A 25,980-nucleotide genomic window follows, 5' to 3' on the forward strand; every position below is an offset into this window, starting at 1 on the left:
AAAGGCTGGTTCTGCAGTGATTGGTACAGCCACACTTGGATCAACCTCCATTAGAACTGGCTGAGCAGTTAATCAGATATTTAATTTGGTTCTGGTTTGGCTATTATCTGTTCCAAGCCAGATGTAGGTGGAATTTTCAGGGTGTGCACTCTCCTGGATATCAGTCTCTTACTCGATTCAGGCCAAGTGGGACTCTTTTTCTGTCTTGAGTCTGCATTCTGGCGGAAACTACAATGGTTTGCTGATCCAGATCCTGATGAAAATGTTAACCCGTTTGGCCAAGGCTTGGCTTTGTTTTGGGGTTTTGCTGTGGGCTGACCGAGAGTCCAGGATATGCCGTGTGAGGCTGTGTAATTACCTTCACTCCAGTGGAGTCTCCCAAGCTCAGCCAGCCTGGGGAGAGAACACTCTGTGACTCATATACCCCACTTGCTGCATTCTCTAACTACAAAGCCAGTTGTAGCGCCTGTTTGAAGTTTGTTCAGCTTCAGCAATAGGTACTTTTGCATGGTTACAGCATTAATCCCAAATAGCTAATGGTCTCTCAGCATCTCATTAAGAGTGAAACCAAAGTCACTTGCCTATGTCAGTCACTTTAACCTCATCAAAACTCCCCACATGGATTCCCTTGGTTCTCAAACTGCCGAGTCAAACCAATCGCAGCTTAGAATTAGAGAGGGCATGGGGTCGGAATGTTCTATAAGTAAATCCATCAACTCTTGAAAGGTTTTTTTTTTATCTGGTGCCTCAGGAAATATAAGGCTCCTAAAAACCGACAAAGCTGTGGGTCCACAAGATGTCGGGAGAATTACTCATTGCTTTTTATCTGCCCCAATATAATTTACCCCGAGAAAATATCACATTCTTTCCACATACTGGGCCTGGTCTTTAACGCCAGGATTGAACAGGTCAAGCTCCCAAATAACAACACGATGCTGGAATTCTCTTGACACCAGTGAAATAACTCCACAGAGGCCAGTATCCCATTACCTTTATTTCCACATTCATTGTACTTGACACTAATCCAGCTCCCTCAGAACCAGCTCACAGAGCAAGCAGAAACTCTGACCCTCCTGGTTATTTTGGTCAACCAGGGCTCCCTGATTGGGGCTGTTAACCTGGTCCAATCAGGGAACTTAGATTCTATGAGGTCTACCTGGCTGACCCAGTTTCAATTAGTACAAGGGCATTGCGTTATTAGGTTGTTTTTAATAGAAATAGTTAACAAATATGGAGAGAGGCAGGAGACTGGGACTGGATAATAGAAGCAGTGCAGGTATGATGGGATGAATGGCCTCCTTCTGTCTCAATTCTGGAACGTGTTTGAACCTCTGTGATGTGAGGCAAAATTAGCTGGTATCTGAGGAAGGGAATAGAGTATGATATTGATAGAGAATGGTGAGGAAGGATGGGAAAGGACTCAAGGGAAACATTAATGCCAGCATGACTTATTCTGAAAGCTGTGCATTTATGGAAATCTCCTTAAAAGCTGAATCTGCAAAAGCCAATCAGGAAGAACCTGCCAGAACAGCCTGGAGGTTCATCATCTGTCACTGAGGCAGTGTTTGGGAGGGTGGGGTATGTCTGTGTCTGTGTCTGTGGAGGGGGTGTCAATGGTGCTGTTGAAAGCACGTACCTTTTTCCATTGTGTTCCTTCCTTTTTGTTTCAGATTATTAATGCTATGCACTTTGTTTTCTTGTCAAACAATGAAGATTGCATTGGTCAGCACAGTCTGTGTTCCCCAAAGCAACAGCAAAGTCCTTGGAGAAGTCTGGCCAAGTGTACAATTATTGCAAGATGTACAGAGTGTGATTTCCGTGGCTGCAGGAGCTGACCTAGTGGCCTGTCAGCAGTCAGGGAACCAGACGTGTTCCTGGCAGGAATCTCCACCAAACAGACAGCAGCTTGTCACATCTGGCCATCGGCCACATCGTAATACTCTGCACAGAGAGAAATAGCTGGTCGTGACATTCAGAAATCAAAAAGCATTGAGTAAGCCTAATCGGGAAATGCATTGCAATGTTTCTGTCCCATTTCCTCAGAGATTTGCAATGATTTATAATCCTACAGTACCTTTCAAATAGTGAAACATTCTGATGCACTTCACAGGGATATTAACGGAGGAAAATTGACATCAACTCCAAAAAAAAAGGAAATACTAGAGAAAGAAACTAAGTGACTATCATGAGCACCAGACAGACCAAAGAAGTTTGAAGTTAGTAACGTACTCTTTGAACAGGACTCCATGTTGCAAAACAGAGGTATGTGACTAAACCTGTAATGTTAAACCTCAAGGTTAATGTTTGGGACATGGATTCAAATCCCAGCATGCCCCTGTGGTGGAAATTTTAAAAAACTGGCTAAATGATGACTGACAAACTATTACCCATAATCCCACCTGGTTCACCAATATCCTTTGGGGAAATCTCCCAGTATTCCCTGCTCTGGATAAAGATGACTCCAGACCCCACAGCAGTTTGGTTGTCTCACAGTCCTCTAGGCATCCAGTGATGAGTAATATATGCTGGCATCCCATGAATAGGTGGTGTTTATGGTGGGCAGTGGATAAGGTTATCTCCGAGTAACGGGACCTTGACCAGATGGACCAATGGGCCGAAGAGTGACCGATGTGATTTAATGTAGGCGAATGTGAGGTGGTGTACTTTGGTTGGGAAAATCAGAGCAGGACTTATACAGTTAACAGTCGGACTGTGGGCAGTGTGGCCAAACAAAGAGACCTTGGGATGCAGGCTCATAGTTCCTTGACAGTGGTGTCACAGGTAGACTGTGTGGGGAAGAAGGAGTTTGACTTGCTTGTGCTCATTGGGTCAGTGCATTGAGTATAGGAGTTGGAACGTCATGCTGCAGCTCTATGGGACATTGGTGAGGCCAGGTTTGGAATACTGCGTTCAATTCTGGTCACCGTTCTGCAGGAAGGATGTTGTTAAACTTGAGAGGGTATCGAAGTGATTTACAAGGATGTTGCTGGGATTGTAGAATTTGAGCGATAGAGAAGAGGCTGAATAAACTGGGGCTGTTTTCCCTGGAGCGCTGAGGTCTGAGGGGTGAGCTTATTGATGTTTATAAAATCATGAAGGACATGATAAGGTAAATGACCAAGGTCTTTTCCCCAGGGTGAGAGAGTCCAAACTCGAAGATGCAGGTATAAGGTGAGAGGGGAAAGATTTATAAGGGAACTAAGAGGCAAAGTTTTCATGTAGAGGGTGCTGTGTGTATGGAATGAGCTGCCAGAGGAAGTGGTGGAGGCTGGTACAATTACGGCATTTAAAAGGCATCTGGATGGATACACGAACAGCAGGGGGATAGAGGGATATGGGCCAAATGCAGCTAGGTTAGATTGAGCTGTGAGATAGACCAAAGGGTCTGTTTCCCGTGCTGTCTGATTCTGAGAGTCAGCTAACCTGTCAGCTGACTGCTCCTCTTGTGAATTCCCTGTGTTTCTCCCTGCCTTCCATTTCCTGACGTATTGCAGCTTCTGGGATGTTACTTACATCCTCGATAGTTCTCTTTCTTTTCCTTGATACGGTGAGGCCGGACCAGGTTAGGATGAACAGAATAGAGTTGAGTCCCTATAGTGTGGAAACAGGCCCTCTTTGGAAGGTCAGCCTCAATTTGATGGGCTGAGTGGCCTGCTTCCATACTGTGGGGATTCTGATCTGTAGAGAATTCAGATCTCAGCATATGCCTTGGATTTGAGCTCACGCCCTAAGAACATTATCCTGAGGTTTTAGATTACTCGTTCATTGACGTTACTGCTGCACTAACATCTTCCCAAGTTAAAAGTTAATAGAGTTGGTTTATTAACAATGACAGAGATGGAGGTGTTTACTCGATAGGAGCCGAAACACACTGATATTGTTGCAGCTTACCTGAGGCAGGACGTACATCAGCCCCGACGGTTCCTGTAGCACTCGGTGGGGGAGGTGGGGGAACGGCTTTACTAGGAGAAAATCCAACAGCTTCTGGTTAATCACCAGCCCCTGACTGCAGTTTGCTGACTGGTGGCCCGACTGACACTTTATTCATCTCTAAATAGAGCTGCTCTAACCCACTGGCTCATGGTGAGATTTACCAGCTCTGTCCCAGTGCCAGGTTGGCCAACTCTGGGCCACAGATACACTGCAATCTGCCTGGGGCCCTGGCAGCTTCCTGCACCATCTCTCATGGGGGCGATGCAGTATGGCACATGGAGAGGCAGCTTCAGGGCAGGTTATGGTCAAGATGGGGCAGAGATTTCCTGCAGATTGATCATTCACAGCATTGGCTTTGATGACGCCCACTGCCCAATCATTGGTTTCGTTGGTGTTATCTTTAAGCTGAGAGTTAAATGCTCATTTCCAGATTTTTGGGGGTTTGCTTGTTGCAATGGTGTACTTTATATAAACTGGCCCATGGAAATTGTACAATTGATGGTGGGAGGAAGATAAAAACTGTATTAGATGCAGCTATTCTGCCCCAATCCGGTAATCCAAAGAACAAGGAATTCTCCTGATGTCTCGAAAACTCGGATTGATCGGTTGTTTGTGTCTGGTGGGACTTGGCTGCTACTTGTGTCTGATGATGGAATCCACACAACAAAACAGAATCCAGCTCACAGTCTCCCCCTGCACACACACCCTGGACACACACTCTCCCCCTGGACACACCCCCGGACACACACTCTCCCCCTGCACACCCCCACCGGACACACACTCTCCCCCTGGACACACACCCTCAGACACACACTCTCCCCCTGGACACACACCCTCAGACACACACTCTCCCCCTGGACACACACTCTCCCCCTGCACACACCACTCAGACACACACTCTCCCCCTGCACACCCCCCCTGGACACACTCTCTCCCCCTGGACACACACCCTCAGACACACACTCTCCCCCTGCACACACACCCTCAGACACACACTCTCCCCCTGGACACACACCCTCGGACACACACTCTCCCGCTAGACACACTCCCGGACACACACTCTCCCCTGGACACACACCCTCAGACACACACTCTCCCCCTGCACATACCCCCCGGACACACACTCTCCCCCGGCACACACTCTCCCCCTGCAAACACCGCTCAGACACACACTCTCCCCCTGGACACACACCCCTGGACACACACTCTCCCCCTGCACACACCCCCTGGACACACACTCTCCCCCTGCACACACCCTCAGACACACACTCTCCCCCTGGATAAACCCCCGGAAACACACTCTTCCCCTGCACAAACCCCTCAGACACACACTCTCCCCCTGCACACACCCCCCGGACACACACTCTCCCCCTGGACACACCCCCGGACACACACTCTCCCCCTGCACACACACCCTCAGACACACACTCTCCCCCTGCACACACCCCCCGGACACACACTGTCCCCCTGGACACACCCCCGGACACACACTCTCCCCCTGGACACACCCCTGGACACACACTCTCCCCCTGCACACACACCCTCAGACACACACTCTCCCCCTGGACACACACCCCCAGACACACACTCTCCCCCTGGACACACCCCCGGACACACACTCTCCCCCTAGACACACCCCCGGGCACACACTCTACCCCTGCAGACACACCCTCAGACACACACTCTCCCCCTGGACACACCCCCGGACACACACTCTCCCCCTGGACACACACTCTCCCCCTGGACACACACATCCCCGGACACACACTCTCCCCCTGGACACACATCCTCAGACACACACTCTCCCCCTGGACACACACATCCCCGGACACACACTCTCCCCCTGGACACACATCCTCAGACACACACTCTCCCCCTGGAAACACACCCTCAGACACACACTCTCCCCCTGGACCCCACCCCCGGACACACACTCTCCACCTAGACACACCCCCGGACACACACTCTCCCCCTGCACACACACCCTCAGACACACACTCTCCCCCTGGACACACACATCCCCGGACACACACTCTCCCCCTGGACACACATCCTCGGACACACACTCTCCCCCTGGACACATCCCCGGACACACACACTCCCCCTGCACACACCGCTCAGACACACACTCTCCCCCTGGACACACACCCCTGGAAACACACTCTCCCCCTGCACACACCCCCTGGACACACACTCTCCCCCTGCACACACCCTCGGACACACACTCTCCCCCTGGATAAACCCCCGGAAACACACACTTCCCCTGCACAAACCCCTCAGACACACACTCTCCCCCTGCACACACCCCACGGCACACACTCTCCCCCTGGACACACCCCCGGACACACACTCTCCCCCTGCACACACACCCTCAGACACACACTCTACCCCTGGACACACACCCCCAGACACACACTCTCCCCCTGGACACACACTCTCCCCCTGGACACACACATCCCCGGACACACACTCTCCCCCTGGACACACATCCTCAGACACACACTCTCCCCGTGGACACACACCCTCCGACACACACTCTCCCCCTGGACACACACCCTCGGACACGCACTCTCCCCGTGGACACACCCCCGGACACACACTCTCCCCCTGCACACACACCCTCAGACACACACTCTCCCCCTGCACACACCCCCCGGACACACACTCTCCCCCTGGACACACCCCCCGGACACACACTCTCCCCCTGGACACACCCCTGGACACACACTCTCCCCCTGCACACACACCCTCAGACACACACTCTCCCCCTGGACACACACCCCCAGACACAAACTCTCCCCCTGGACACACCCCCGGACACACACTCTCCCCCAAGACACACCCACGGGCACACACTCTCCCCCTGCACACACACCCTCAGAAACACACTCTCCCCCTGGACACACCCCCGGACACACACTCTCCCCCTGGACACACACTCTCCCCCTGGACACACACATCCCCGGACACACACTCTCCCCCTGGACACACATCCTCAGACACACACTCTCCCCCTGGACACACACATCCCCGGACACACACTCTCCCCCTGGACACACATCCTCAGACACACACTCTCCCCCTGGACACACACATCCCCGGACACACACTCTCCCCCTGGAAACACACCCTCAGACACACACTCTCCCCCTGGACACACCCCCGGACACACACTCTCCACCTAGACACACCCCCGGACACACACTATCCCCCTGCACACACACCCTCAGACACACACTCTCCCCCTGGACACACATCCTCGGACACACACTCTCCCCCTGGACACACCGCTCAGACACACACTCTCCCCCTGGACACACACCCCTGGACACACACTCTCCCCCTGCACACACCCCCTGGACACACACTCTCCCCCTGCACACACCCTCGGACACACACTCTCCCCCTGGATAAACCCCCGGAAACACACTCTTCCCCTGCACAAACCCCGCAGACACACACTTTCCCCCTGCACACACCCCCCGGACACACACTCTCCCCCTGGACACACCCCCGGACACACACTCTCCCCCTGCACACACACCCTCAGACACACACTCTCCCCCTGGACACACACCCCCAGACACACACTCTCCCCCTGGACACACACTCTCCCCCTGGACACACACATCCCCGGACACACACTCTCCCCCTGGACACACATCCTCAGACACACACTCTCCCCCTGGACACACACCCTCAGACACGCACTCTCCCCCTGGACACACATCCTCGGACACGCACTCTCCCTGTGGACACACCCCCGGACACACACTCTCCCCCTGGACACACCCACGGACACACACTCTCCCCCTGCACACACACCCTCAGACACACACTCTCCCCCTGCACACACCCCCCGGACACACACTCTCCCCCTGGACACACCCCCGGACACACACTCTCCCCCTGGACACACCCCTGGACACACACTCTCCCCCTGCACACACACCCTCAGACACACACTCTCCCCCTGGACACACAACCCCAGACACACACTCTCCCCCTGGACACACCCCCGGACACACACTCTCCCCCTAGACACACCCACGGGCACACACTCTCCCCCTGCACACACACCCTCAGACATACACTCTCCCCCTGGACACACCCCCGGACACACACTCTCCCCCTGGACACACACTCTCCACCTAGACACACCCCCGGACACACACTCTCCCCCTGCACACACACCCTCAGACACACACTCTCCCCCTGGACACACACATCCCCGGACACACACTCTCCCCCTGGACACACATCCTCGGACACACACTCTCCCCCTGGACACATCCCCGGACACACACACTCACCCTGCACACACCCCCCGGACATACACTCTCCCCCTGGACACACACCCTCGGACACACACTCTCCCCCTGGACACATCCCCGGACACACACTCTCCCCCTGCACACACCCCCCGGACACACACTCTCCCCCTGGACACACCCTCGGACACACACTCTTCCCCTGGACACATCCCCGGATACACACTCTCCCCCTGGACACACCCCCGGACACACACTCTCCCCCTGCACACACCCCTGGACACACACTCTCCCCCTGGACACACACCCCTCAGACACACACTCTCCCCCTGCACACACCCCCCAGACACACACCCACCGGACACACACTCCCCCCCTGTACACACCCCTGGACACACACTCTCCCCCTGGAGACACCCCCAGACACACACTCTCCCCCTGGAGACACCCCCAGACACACACTCTCCCCCTGGACACACCCCCGGACACACACTCTCCCCCTGGACACACACCCTCAGACACACACTCTCCCCCTGGACACACACCCCCAGACACACACTCTCCCCCTGCACACACCCCCGGACACACACTCTCCCCCTGGACACACACATCCCCGAACACACACTCTCCGCCTGGACACACACCCCCAGACACACACTCTCCCCCTGGACACACACCCTTAGACACACACTCTCCCGCTGGACACACACCCTCAGACACACACCCTCAGACACACACCCTCCCCCTGGACACACCTCCCGGACACGCACTCTCCCCTTGGACACACTCCCACCGGACACACACTCTCCCCCTGGACACACCCCCGGACACACACTCTCCCCCTGGACACACCCTCAGACACACACTCTCCCCCTGGACACACGCCCGGACACACACTCTCCCCCTGGACACACACCCCCGGGCACACACTCTCCCCCTGGACACACCCCCGGACACACACTCTCCCCCTGGACACACCCCCGGACACACACTCTCCCCCTGGACACACACCCTCAGACACACACTCTCCCCTTGGACACACACACCCTCGGACACACAGTCTCCCGCTGCACACAACCCCCCGGACACACACTCTCCCCCTGCACATACCCCCCGGACACACACTCTCCCCCTGGACACACCCCCGGACACACACTCTCCCCCTGGACACACACCCGGACACACACTCTCCCCCTGGAGACACACCCCCAGACACACACTCTCCCCCTGGACACACACCCGGACACACACTCTCCCCCTGGACACACACCCGGACACACACTCTCCCCCTGCACACACACCCTCAGACACACACTCTCCCCCTGGACACACCCCCGGACACACACTCTCCCCCTGGACACACCCCCGGACACACACTCTCCCCCTGCACACACACCCTCAGACACACACTCTCCCTCTGGACACACATCCCCAGACACACACTCTCGCCCTGGACACACCCCCGGACACACACTCTCCCCCTAGACACACCCCCGGACACACACTCTCCCCCTGCACACACACCCTCAGACACACACTCTCCCCCTGGACACACCCCCGGACACACACTCTCCCCCTGGACACACACATCCCCGGACACACACTCTCCCCCTGGACACACATCCTCAGACACACACTCTCCCCCTGGACACACACCCTCAGACACACACTCTCCCCCTGGACACACCCCCGGACACACACTCTCCCCCTGGACACACCCCCGGACACACACTCTCCCCCTGGACACACACATCCCCGGACACACACTCTCCCCCTGGACACACACATCCCGGACACACACTCTCCCCCTGGACACACATCCTCAGACACACACTCTCTCCCTGGACACACACCCTCAGACACACACTCTCCCCCTGGACACACCCCCTAGACACACCCCCGGACACACACTCACCCTCTGCACACACACCCTCAGACACACACTCTCCCCCTGGACACACCCCCGGACACACACTCTCCCCCTGGACACACACTCTCCCCCTGGACACACACATCCCCGGACACACACTCTCCCCCTGGACACACATCCTCGGACACACACTCTCCCCCTGGACACACATCCTCAGACACACACTCTCCCCCTGGACACACACATCCCCGGACACACACTCTCCCCCTGGACACACATCCTCAGACACACACTCTCCCCCTGGACACACACATCCCCGGACACACACTCTCCCCCTGGACACACATCCTCAGACACACACTCTCCCCCTGGAAACACACCCTCAGACACACACTCTCCCCCTGGACACACCCCCGGACACACACTCTCCACCTAGACACACCCCCGGACACACACTATCCCCCTGCACACACACCCTCAGACACACACTCTCCCCCTGGACACACATCCTCGGACACACACTCTCCCCCTGGACACATCCCCGGACACACACACTCCCCCTGCACACACCGCTCAGACACACACTCTCCCCCTGGACACACACCCCTGGACACACACTCTCCCCCTGCACACACCCCCTGGACACACACTCTCCCCCTGCACACACCCTCGGACACACACTCTCCCCCTGGATAAACCCCCGGAAACACACTCTTCCCCTGCACAAACCCCGCAGACACACACTTTCCCCCTGCACACACCCCCCGGACACACACTCTCCCCCTGGACACACCCCCGGACACACACTCTCCCCCTGCACACACACCCTCAGACACACACTCTCCCCCTGGACACACACCCCCAGACACACACTCTCCCCCTGGACACACACTCTCCCCCTGGACACACACATCCCCGGACACACACTCTCCCCCTGGACACACATCCTCAGACACACACTCTCCCCCTGGACACACACCCTCAGACACACATTCTCCCCCTGGACACACATCCTCGGACACGCACTCTCCCTGTGGACACACCCCCGGACACACACTCTCCCCCTGGACACACCCACGGACACACACTCTCCCCCTGCACACACACCCTCAGACACACACTCTCCCCCTGCACACACCCCCCGGACACACACTCTCCCCCTGGACACACCCCCGGACACACACTCTCCCCCTGGACACACCCCTGGACACACACTCTCCCCCTGCACACACACCCTCAGACACACACTCTCCCCCTGGACACACAACCCCAGACACACACTCTCCCCCTGGACACACCCCCGGACACACACTCTCCCCCTAGACACACCCACGGGCACACACTCTCCCCCTGCACACACACCCTCAGACATACACTCTCCCCCTGGACACACCCCGGACACACACTCTCCCCCTGGACACACACTCTCCACCTAGACACACCCCCGGACACACACTCTCCCCCTGCACACACACCCTCAGACACACACTCTCCCCCTGGACACACACATCCCCGGACACACACTCTCCCCCTGGACACACATCCTCGGACACACACTCTCCCCCTGGACACATCCCCGGACACACACACTCACCCTGCACACACCCCCCGGACATACACTCTCCCCCTGGACACACACCCTCGGACACACACTCTCCCCCTGGACACATCCCCGGACACACACTCTCCCCCTGCACACACCCCCCGGACGCACACTCTCCCCCTGGACACACCCTCGGACACACACTCTTCCCCTGGACACATCCCCGGATACACACTCTCCCCCTGGACACACCCCCGGACACACACTCTCCCCCTGCACACACCCCTGGACACACACTCTCCCCCTGGACACACACCCCTCAGACACACACTCTCCCCCTGCACACACCCCCCAGACACACACCCACCGGACACACACTCCCCCCCTGTACACACCCCTGGACACACACTCTCCCCCTGGAGACACCCCCAGACACACACTCTCCCCCTGGAGACACCCCCAGACACACACTCTCCCCCTGGACACACCCCCGGACACACACTCTCCCCCTGGACACACACCCTCAGACACACACTCTCCCCCTGGACACACACCCCCAGACACACACTCTCCCCCTGCACACACCCCCGGACACACACTCTCCCCCTGGACACACACATCCCCGAACACACACTCTCCGCCTGGACACACACCCCCAGACACACACTCTCCCCCTGGACACACACCCTTAGACACACACTCTCCCGCTGGACACACACCCTCAGACACACACCCTCAGACACACACCCTCCCCCTGGACACACCTCCCGGACACGCACTCTCCCCTTGGACACACTCCCACCGGACACACACTCTCCCCCTGGACACACCCCCGGACACACACTCTCCCCCTGGACACACCCTCAGACACACACTCTCCCCCTGGACACACGCCCGGACACACACTCTCCCCCTGGACACACACCCCCGGGCACACACTCTCCCCCTGGACACACCCCCGGACACACACTCTCCCCCTGGACACACCCCCGGACACACACTCTCCCCCTGGACACACACCCTCAGACACACACTCTCCCCTTGGACACACACACCCTCGGACACACAGTCTCCCGCTGCACACAACCCCCCGGACACACACTCTCCCCCTGCACATACCCCCCGGACACACACTCTCCCCCTGGACACACCCCCGGACACACACTCTCCCCCTGGACACACACCCGGACACACACTCTCCCCCTGGAGACACACCCCCAGACACACACTCTCCCCCTGGACACACACCCGGACACACACTCTCCCCCTGGACACACACCCGGACACACACTCTCCCCCTGCACACACACCCTCAGACACACACTCTCCCCCTGGACACACCCCCGGACACACACTCTCCCCCTGGACACACCCCCGGACACACACTCTCCCCCTGCACACACACCCTCAGACACACACTCTCCCTCTGGACACACATCCCCAGACACACACTCTCGCCCTGGACACACCCCCGGACACACACTCTCCCCCTAGACACACCCCCGGACACACACTCTCCCCCTGGACACACACATCCCCGGACACACACTCTCCCCCTGGACACACATCCTCAGACACACACTCTCCCCCTGGACACACACCCTCAGACACACACTCTCCCCCTGGACACACCCCCGGACACACACTCTCCCCCTGGACACACCCCCGGACACACACTCTCCCCCTGGACACACACATCCCCGGACACACACTCTCCCCCTGGACACACACATCCCGGACACACACTCTCCCCCTGGACACACATCCTCAGACACACACTCTCTCCCTGGACACACACCCTCAGACACACACTCTCCCCCTGGACACACCCCCTAGACACACCCCCGGACACACACTCACCCTCTGCACACACACCCTCAGACACACACTCTCCCCCTGGACACACCCCCGGACACACACTCTCCCCCTGGACACACACTCTCCCCCTGGACACACACATCCCCGGACACACACTCTCCCCCTGGACACACATCCTCGGACACACACTCTCCCCCTGGACACATCCCCGGACACACACACTCCCCCTGCACACACCCCTCGGACACACACTATCCCCCTGCACACACCCCCCGGACACACACTCTCCCCCTGCACACACCCCTGGACACACACTCACCCCCTGTACACACCCCTGGACACACACTCTCCCCCTGGACACACACCCCTCAGACACACACTCTCCCCCTGTACACACCCCTGGACACACACTCTCCCCCAGACACACACCCACCGGACACACACTCTCCCCCTGTACACACCCCTGGACACACACTCTCCCCCTGGAGACACCCCCAGACACACACTCTCCCCCTGGACACACATCCTCAGACACACACTCTCCCCCTGGACACACACCCTCAGACACACACTCTCCCCCTGGACACACACCCTCAGACACACACTCTCCCCCTGCACACACCCCCGGACACACACTCTCCCCCTGGACACACACATCCCCGAACACACACTCTCCCCCTGGACACACACATCCCCGAACACACACTCTCCCCTTGGACACACACCCCCAGACACACACTCTCCCCCTGGACACACACCCTTGGACACACACTGTCCCCCTGGACACACACCCTCAGACACACACTCTCCCCCTGGACACACCTCCCGGACACGCACTCTCCCCTTGGACACACACCCCCCAGACACACACTCTCCCCCTGGACACATCCCCGGACACACACTCTCCCCCTGGACACACCCTCAGACACACACTCTCCCCCTGGACACACACCCCCGGGCACACACTCTCCCCCTGGACACACCCTCGGACACACACTCTCCCCCTGGACACATCCCCGAACACACTCTCTCCCCCTGCACACACACCCTCAGACACACACTCTCCCCCTGGACACACACTCTCCCCCTGGACACATCCCCGGACACACACTCTCCCCCTGGACACACCCCCGGGCACACACTCTCCCCCTGGACACACCCTCGGACACACACTCTCCCCCTGGATACATCCCCGGACACACACTCTCCCCCTGCACACACACCCTCAGACACACACTCTCCCCCTGGACACACACCCTCGGACACACACTCTTCCCCTGGACACACCCCCGGACACACACTCTCCCCCTGGACACACCCCCGGACACACACTCTCCCCCTGCACACACCCCCCAGACACACACCCACCGGACACACACTCTCCCCCTGTACACACCGCTGGACACACACTCTCCCCCTGGAGACACCCCCAGACACACACTCTCCCCCTGGAGACACCCCCAGACACACACTCTCCCCCTGGACACACACCCTCAGACACACACTCTCCCCTGGACACACACCCTCAGACACACACTCTCCCCCTGGACACACACCCCCAGACACACACTCTCCCCCTGCACACACCCCCGGACACACACTCTCCCCCTGGACACACACATCCCCGAACACACACTCTCACCTTGGACACACACCCCCAGACACACACTCTCCCCCTGGACACACACCCTTAGACACACACTCTCCCCCTGGACAAACACCCTCAGACACACACCCTCAGACACACACCCTCCCCCAGGACACACCTCCCGGACACGCACTCTCCCCTTGGACACACACCCCCCGGACACACACTCTCCCCCTGGACACATCCCCGGACACACACTGTCCCCCTGGACACACCCTCAGACACACACTCTCCCCCTGGACACACCCTCAGACACACACTCTCCCGCTGCACACACCCTAAGACACACACTCTCCCCCTGAACACACACCCCCGGGCACACACTCTCCCCCTGCACACACCCCCCGGACACACACTCTCCCCCTGCACACACACCCGCCGGACACACACTCTCCCCCTGGACACACCCCTCGGACACACACTCTCCCCCTGGACACACCCCCGGACACACACTCTCCCCCTGGACACATCCCCGGACACACACTCTCCCCTTGGACACACACCCCCCGGACACACACTCTCCCCCTGCACATACCTCCCAGACACATACCCCCCGGACACACACTCTCCCCCTGGACACACCCCCGGACACACACTCTCCCCCGGACACACACTCTCCCCCTGGACACACACTCTCCCCCTGGACACACACCCCTCAGACACACACTCTCCCCCTGCACACACCCCCCAGACACACACCCACCGGACACATACTCTCCCCCTGTACACACCCCTGGACACACACTCTCCCCCTGGAGACACCCCCAGACACACACTCTCCCCCTGGAGACACCCCCAGACACACACTCCCCCCCTGGACACACCCCCGGACACACACTCTCCCCCTGGACACACACCCTCAGACACACACTCTCCCCCTGGACACACACCCCCAGACACACACTCTCGCCCTGCACACACCCCCGGACACACACTCTCCCCCTGGACACACACATCCCCGAACACACACTCTCCCCCTGGACACACACCCCCAGACACACACTCTCCCCCTGGACACACACCCTTAGACACACACTCTCCCCCTGGACACACACCCTCAGACACACACCCTCAGACACACACCCTCCCCCTGGACACACCTCCCGGACACGCACTCTCCCCTTGGACACACACATCCCCGGACACACACTCTCCCCCTGGACACACATCCTCGGACACACACTCTCCCCCTGGACACATCCCCGGACACACACACTCACCCTGCACACACCCCCCGGACATACACTCTCCCCCTGGACACACACCCTCGGACACACACTCTCCCCCTGGACACATCCCCGGACACACACTCTCCCCCTGCACACACCCCCCGGACGCACACTCTCCCCCTGGACACACCCTCGGACACACACTCTTCCCCTGGACACATCCCCGGATACACACTCTCCCCCTGGACACACCCCCGGACACACACTCTCCCCCTGCACACACCCCTGGACACACACTCTCCCCCTGGACACACACCCCTCAGACACACACTCTCCCCCTGCACACACCCCCCAGACACACACCCACCGGACACACACTCCCCCCCTGTACACACCCCTGGACACACACTCTCCCCCTGGAGACACCCCCAGACACACACTCTCCCCCTGGAGACACCCCCAGACACACACTCTCCCCCTGGACACACCCCCGGACACACACTCTCCCCCTGGACACACACCCTCAGACACACACTCTCCCCCTGGACACACACCCCCAGACACACACTCTCCCCCTGCACACACCCCCGGACACACACTCTCCCCCTGGACACACACATCCCCGAACACACACTCTCCGCCTGGACACACACCCCCAGACACACACTCTCCCCCTGGACACACACCCTTAGACACACACTCTCCCGCTGGACACACACCCTCAGACACACACCCTCAGACACACACCCTCCCCCTGGACACACCTCCCGGACACGCACTCTCCCCTTGGACACACTCCCACCGGACACACACTCTCCCCCTGGACACACCCCCGGACACACACTCTCCCCCTGGACACACCCTCAGACACACACTCTCCCCCTGGACACACGCCCGGACACACACTCTCCCCCTGGACACACACCCCCGGGCACACACTCTCCCCCTGGACACACCCCCGGACACACACTCTCCCCCTGGACACACCCCCGGACACACACTCTCCCCCTGGACACACACCCTCAGACACACACTCTCCCCTTGGACACACACACCCTCGGACACACAGTCTCCCGCTGCACACAACCCCCCGGACACACACTCTCCCCCTGGACACACCCCCGGACACACACTCTCCCCCTGGACACACACCCGGACACACACTCTCCCCCTGGAGACACACCCCCAGACACACACTCTCCCCCTGGACACACACCCGGACACACACTCTCCCCCTGGACACACACCCGGACACACACTCTCCCCCTGCACACACACCCTCAGACACACACTCTGCCCCTGGACACACCCCCGGACACACACTCTCCCCCTGGACACACCCCCGGACACACACTCTCCCCCTGCACACACACCCTCAGACACACACTCTCCCTCTGGACACACATCCCCAGACACACACTCTCGCCCTGGACACACCCCCGGACACACACTCTCCCCCTAGACACACCCCCGGACACACACTCTCCCCCTGCACACACACCCTCAGACACACACTCTCCCCCTGGACACACCCCCGGACACACACTCTCCCCCTGGACACACACATCCCCGGACACACACTCTCCCCCTGGACACACATCCTCAGACACACACTCTCCCCCTGGACACACACCCTCAGACACACACTCTCCCCCTGGACACACCCCCGGACACACACTCTCCCCCTGGACACACCCCCGGACACACACTCTCCCCCTGGACACACACATCCCCGGACACACACTCTCCCCCTGGACACACACATCCCGGACACACACTCTCCCCCTGGACACACATCCTCAGACACACACTCTCTCCCTGGACACACACCCTCAGACACACACTCTCCCCCTGGACACACCCCCTAGACACACCCCCGGACACACACTCACCCTCTGCACACACACCCTCAGACACACACTCTCCCCCTGGACACACCCCCGGACACACACTCTCCCCCTGGACACACACTCTCCCCCTGGACACACACATCCCCGGACACACACTCTCCCCCTGGACACACATCCTCGGACACACACTCTCCCCCTGGACACATCCCCGGACACACACACTCCCCCTGCACACACCCCTCGGACACACACTATCCCCCTGCACACACCCCCCGGACACACACTCTCCCCCTGCACACACCCCTGGACACACACTCACCCCCTGTACACACCCCTGGACACACACTCTCCCCCTGGACACACACCCCTCAGACACACACTCTCCCCCTGTACACACCCCTGGACACACACTCTCCCCCAGACACACACCCACCGGACACACACTCTCCCCCTGTACACACCCCTGGACACACACTCTCCCCCTGGAGACACCCCCAGACACACACTCTCCCCCTGGACACACATCCTCAGACACACACTCTCCCCCTGGACACACACCCTCAGACACACACTCTCCCCCTGGACACACACCCTCAGACACACACTCTCCCCCTGCACACACCCCCGGACACACACTCTCCCCCTGGACACACACATCCCCGAACACACACTCTCCCCCTGGACACACACATCCCCGAACACACACTCTCCCCTTGGACACACACCCCCAGACACACACTCTCCCCCTGGACACACACCCTTGGACACACACTGTCCCCCTGGACACACACCCTCAGACACACACTCTCCCCCTGGACACACCTCCCGGACACGCACTCTCCCCTTGGACACACACCCCCGGGCACACACTCTCCCCCTGGACACACCCTCGGACACACACTCTCCCCCTGGACACATCCCCGAACACACTCTCTCCCCCTGCACACACACCCTCAGACACACACTCTCCCCCTGGACACACACTCTCCCCCTGGACACATCCCCGGACACACACTCTCCCCCTGGACACACCCCCGGGCACACACTCTCCCCCTGGACACACCCTCGGACACACACTCTCCCCCTGGATACATCCCCGGACACACACTCTCCCCCTGCACACACACCCTCAGACACACACTCTCCCCCTGGACACACACCCTCGGACACACACTCTTCCCCTGGACACACCCCCGGACACACACTCTCCCCCTGGACACACCCCCGGACACACACTCTCCCCCTGCACACACCCCCCAGACACACACCCACCGGACACACACTCTCCCCCTGTACAAACCCCTGGACACACACTCTCCCCCTGGACACACACCCCTCAGACACACACTCTCCCCCTGCACACACCCCCCAGACACACACCCACCGGACACACACTCTCCCCCTGTACACACCGCTGGACACACACTCTCCCCCTGGAGACACCCCCAGACACACACTCTCCCCCTGGAGACACCCCCAGACACACACTCTCCCCCTGGACACACACCCTCAGACACACACTCTCCCCTGGACACACACCCTCAGACACACACTCTCCCCCTGGACACACACCCCCAGACACACACTCTCCCCCTGCACACACCCCCGGACACACACTCTCCCCCTGGACACACACATCCCCGAACACACACTCTCACCTTGGACACACACCCCCAGACACACACTCTCCCCCTGGACACACACCCTTAGACACACACTCTCCCCCTGGACAAACACCCTCAGACACACACCCTCAGACACACACCCTCCCCCAGGACACACCTCCCGGACACGCACTCTCCCCTTGGACACACACCCCCCGGACACACACTCTCCCCCTGGACACATCCCCGGACACACACTGTCCCCCTGGACACACCCTCAGACACACACTCTCCCCCTGGACACACCCTCAGACACACACTCTCCCGCTGCACACACCCTAAGACACACACTCTCCCCCTGAACACACACCCCCGGGCACACACTCTCCCCCTGCACACACCCCCCGGACACACACTCTCCCCCTGCACACACACCCGCCGGACACACACTCTCCCCCTGGACACACCCCTCGGACACACACTCTCCCCCTGGACACACCCCCGGACACACACTCTCCCCCTGGACACATCCCCGGACACACACTCTCCCCTTGGACACACACCCCCCGGACACACACTCTCCCCCTGCACATACCTCCCAGACACATACCCCCCGGACACACACTCTCCCCCTGGACACACCCCCGGACACACACTCTCCCCCGGACACACACTCTCCCCCTGGACACACACTCTCCCCCTGGACACACACCCCTCAGACACACACTCTCCCCCTGCACACACCCCCCAGACACACACCCACCGGACACATACTCTCCCCCTGTACACACCCCTGGACACACACTCTCCCCCTGGAGACACCCCCAGACACACACTCTCCCCCTGGAGACACCCCCAGACACACACTCCCCCCCTGGACACACCCCCGGACACACACTCTCCCCCTGGACACACACCCTCAGACACACACTCTCCCCCTGGACACACACCCCCAGACACACACTCTCGCCCTGCACACACCCCCGGACACACACTCTCCCCCTGGACACACACATCCCCGAACACACACTCTCCCCCTGGACACACACCCCCAGACACACACTCTCCCCCTGGACACACACCCTTAGACACACACTCTCCCCCTGGACACACACCCTCAGACACACACCCTCAGACACACACCCTCCCCCTGGACACACCTCCCGGACACGCACTCTCCCCTTGGACACACTCCCACCGGACACACACTCTCCCCCTGGACACATCCCCGGACACACACTCTCCCCCTGGACACACCCTCAGACACACACTCTCCCCCTGGACACACGCCCGGACACACACTCTCCCCCTGGACACACACCCCCGGGCACACACTCTCCCCCTGGACACACCCCCGGACACACACTCTCCCCCTGGACACACCCCCGGACACACACTCTCCCCCTGGACACACACCCTCAGACACACACTCTCCCCTTGGACACACACACCCTCGGACACACAGTCTCCCGCTGCACACAACCTCCCGGACACACACTCTCCCCCTGCACATACCCCCCCGGACACACACTCTCCCCCTGGACACACCCCCGGACACACACTCTCCCCCTGGACACACACCCGGACACACACTCTCCCCCTGGAGACACACCCCCAGACACACACTCTCCCCTTGGACACACACCCGGACACACACTCTCCCCCTGGACACACACCCGGACACACACTCTCCCCCTGCACACACACCCTCAGACACACACTCTCCCCCTGCACACACCCCCGGACACACACTCTCCCCCTGGACACACCCCCGGACACACACTCTCCCCCTGCACACACACCCTCAGACACACACTCTCCCTCTGGACACACACCCCCAGACACACACTCTCGCCCTGGACACACCCCCGGACACACACTCTCCCCCTAGACACACCCCCGGACACACACTCTCCCCCTGCACACACACCCTCAGACACACACTCTCCCCCTGGACACACCCCCGGACACACACTCTCCCCCTGGACACACACATCCCCGGACACACACTCTCCCCCTGGACACACATCCTCAGACACACACTCTCCCCCTGGACACACACCCTCAGACACACACTCTCCCCCTGGACACACCCCCGGACACACACTCTCCCCCTGGACACACCCCCGGACACACACTCTCCCCTTGGACACACACATCCCCGGACACACACTCTCCCCCTGGACACACACATCCCGGACACACACTCTCCCCCTGGACACACATCCTCAGACACACATTCTCCCCCTGGACACACACCCTCAGACACACACTCTCCCCCTGGACACACCCCCTAGACACACCCCCGGACACACACTCACCCTCTGCACACACACCCTCAGACACACACTCTCCCCCTGGACACACCCCCGGACACACACTCTCCCCCTGGACACACACTCTCCCCCTGGACACACACATCCCCGGACACACACTCTCCCCCTGGACACACATCCTCGGACACACACTCTCCCCCTGGACACATCCCCGGACACACACACTCCCCCTGCACACACCCCTCGGACACACACTATCCCCCTGCACACACCCCCCGGACACACACTCTCCCCCTGCACACACCCCTGGACACACACTCACCCCCTGTACACACCCCTGGACACACACTCTCCCCCTGGACACACACCCCTCAGACACACACTCTCCCCCTGTACACACCCCTGGACACACACTCTCCCCCAGACACACACCCACCGGACACACACTCTCCCCCTGTACACATCCCTGGACACACACTCTCCCCCTGGAGACACCCCCAGACACACACTCTCCCCCTGGACAGACATCCTCAGACACACACTCTCCCCCTGGACACACACCCTCAGACACACACTCTCCCCCTGGACACACACCCTCAGACACACACTCTCCCCCTGCACACACCCCCGGACACACACTCTCCCCCTGGACACACACATCCCCGAACACACACTCTCCCCCTGGACACACACCCCCAGACACACACTCTCCCCCTGGACACACACCCTTAGACACACACTCTCCCCCTGGACACACACCCTCAGACACACACCCTCAGACACACACCCTCCCCCTGGACACACCTCCCGGACACGCACTCTCCCCTTGGACACACTCCCACCGGACACACACTCTCCCCCTGGACACATCCCCGGACACACACTCTCCCCCTGGACACACCCTCAGACACACACTCTCCCCCTGGACACACGCCCGGACACACACTCTCCCCCTGGACACACACCCCCGGGCACACACTCTCCCCCTGGACACACCCCCGGACACACACTCTCCCCCTGGACACACCCCCGGACACACACTCTCCCCCTGGACACACACCCTCAGACACACACTCTCCCCTTGGACACACACACCCTCGGACACACAGTCTCCCGCTGCACACAACCCCCCGGACACACACTCTCCCCCTGCACATACCCCCCGGACACACACTCTCCCCCTGGATACACCCCCGGACACACACTCTCCCCCTGGACACACACCCGGACACACACTCTCCCCCTGGAGACACACCCCCAGACACACACTCTCCCCTTGGACACACACCCGGACACACACTCTCCCCCTGGACACACACCCGGACACACACTCTCCCCCTGCACACACTCCCTCAGACACACACTCTCCCCCTGGACACACCCCCGGACACACACTCTCCCCCTGGACACACCCCCGGACACACACTCTCCCCCTGCACACACACCCTCAGACACACACTCTCCCTCTGGACACACACCCCCAGACACACACTCTCGCCCTGGACACACCCCCGGACACACACTCTCCCCCTAGACACACCCCCGGACACACACTCTCCCCCTGCACACACACCCTCAGACACACACTCTCCCCCTGGACACACCCCCGGACACACATCCTCCCCCTGGACACACACATCCCCGGACACACACTCTCCCCCTGGACACACATCCTCAGACACACACTCTCCCCCTGGACACACACCCTCAGACACACACTCTCCCCCTGGACACACTCTCCCCCTGGACACACCCCCGGACACACACTCTCCCCCTGGACACACACATCCCCGGACACACACTCTCCCCCTGGACACACACATGCCGGACACACACTCTCCCCCTGGACACACATCCTCAGACACACACTCTCCCCCTGGACACACACCCTCAGACACACACTCTCCCCCTGGACACACCCCCTAGACACACCCCCGGACACACACTCACCCTCTGCACACACACCCTCAGACACACACTCTCCCCCTGGACACACCCCCGGACACACACTCTCCCCCTGGACACACACTCTCCCCCTGGACACACACATCCCCGGACACACACTCTCCCCCTGGACACACATCCTCGGACACACACTCTCCCCCTGGACACATCCCCGGACACACACACTCCCCCTGCACACACCCCTCGGACACACACTATCCCCCTGCACACACCCCCCGGACACACACTCTCCCCCTGCACACACCCCTGGACACACACTCACCCCCTGTACACACCCCTGGACACACACTCTCCCCCTGGACACACACCCCTCAGACACACACTCTCCCCCTGTACACACCCCTGGACACACACTCTCCCCCAGACACACACCCACCGGACACACATTCTCCCCCTGTACACACCCCTGGACACACACTCTCCCCCTGGAGACACCCCCAGACACACACTCTCCCCCTGGACACACATCCTCAGACACACACTCTCCCCCTGGACACACACCCTCAGACACACACTCTCCCCTTGGACACACACCCCCCGGACACACACTCTCCCCCTGGACACACACTCTCCCCCTGGAGACACCCCCAGACACACACTCTCCCCCTGGACACACATCCTCAGACACACACTCTCCCCCTGGACACACACCCTCAGACACACACTCTCCCCCTGGACACACACCCTCAGACACACACTCTCCCCCTGGACACACCCCCGGACACACACTCTCCCCCTGCACACACACCCTCAGACACACACTCTCCCCCTGGACACACACCCTCAGACACACACTCTCCCCCTGGACAAACCCCCGAACACATACTCTCCCCCTGGACACACACATCCCGGACACACACTCTCCCCCTGGACACACACCCCCAGACACACACTCTCCCCCTGCACACACACCCTCAGACACACACTCTCCCTCTGGACACACACCCCCAGACACACACTCTCGCCCTGGACACACCCCCGGACACACACTCTCCCCCTAGACACACCCCCGGACACACACTCTCCCCCTGCACACACACCCTCAGACACACACTCTCCCCCTGGACACACACCCTCAGACACACACTCTCCCCCTGGACAAACCCCCGGACACACACTCTCCCCCTGGACACACCCCCGGACACACACTCTCCCCCTGGACACACATCCTCAGACACACACTCTCCCCCTGGACAAACCCCCGGACACACACTCTCCCCCTGGACACACCCCCGGACACACACTCTCCCCCTGGACACACACATCCCCGGACACACACTCTCCCCCTGGACACACACATCCCGGACACACACTCTCCCCCTGGACACACATCCTCAGACACACACTCTCCCCCTGGACACACACCCTCAGACACACACTCTCCCCCTGGACACACCCCCTAGACACACCCCCGGACACACACTCACCCTCTGCACACACACCCTCAGACACACACTCTCCCCCTGGACACACCCCCGGACACACACTCTCCCCCTGGACACACACTCTCCCCCTGGACACACACATCCCCGGACACACACTCTCCCCCTGGACACACATCCTCGGACACACACTCTCCCCCTGGACACATCCCCGGACACACACACTCCCCCTGCACACACCCCTCGGACACACACTATCCCCCTGCACACACCCCCCGGACACACACTCTCCCCCTGCACACACCCCTGGACACACACTCACCCCCTGTACACACCCCTGGACACACACTCTCCCCCTGGACACACACCCCTCAGACACACACTCTCCCCCTGTACACACCCCTGGACACACACTCTCCCCCAGACACACACCCACCGGACACACACTCTCCCCCTGTACACACCCCTGGACACACACTCTCCCCCTGGAGACACCCCCAGACACACACTCTCCCCCTGGACACACATCCTCAGACACACACTCTCCCCCTGGACACACACCCTCAGACACACACTCTCCCCCTGGACACACACCCTCAGACACACACTCTCCCCCTGCACACACCCCCGGACACACACTCTCCCCCTGGA

At 60.1% G+C, this 25,980-nt stretch overlaps 1 protein-coding gene across 1 annotated transcript in view; it reads right to left on the minus strand.

The window, feature by feature from the left end:
* Positions 1 to 996: 996 nt before the first annotated feature.
* Positions 997 to 25,980, minus strand: part of LOC140465597 (proline-rich protein 29-like) — a 160,660-nt gene continuing 135,676 nt past the window's right edge. The window contains exons 5-6 of the mRNA XM_072561136.1: positions 3,892 to 3,962; positions 997 to 1,941 (exon numbers count right to left, since the gene is read on the minus strand). Coding sequence (XP_072417237.1) covers positions 1,910 to 1,941; positions 3,892 to 3,962 — 103 coding nt within the window. The 3' untranslated portion in view covers positions 997 to 1,909. The remainder of the gene's footprint in view (positions 1,942 to 3,891; positions 3,963 to 25,980) is intronic.

Source organism: Chiloscyllium punctatum, chromosome 42 (genome assembly GCF_047496795.1).
Source record: "Chiloscyllium punctatum isolate Juve2018m chromosome 42, sChiPun1.3, whole genome shotgun sequence".
In the NCBI taxonomy this organism is placed as follows: domain Eukaryota; kingdom Metazoa; phylum Chordata; class Chondrichthyes; order Orectolobiformes; family Hemiscylliidae; genus Chiloscyllium; species Chiloscyllium punctatum.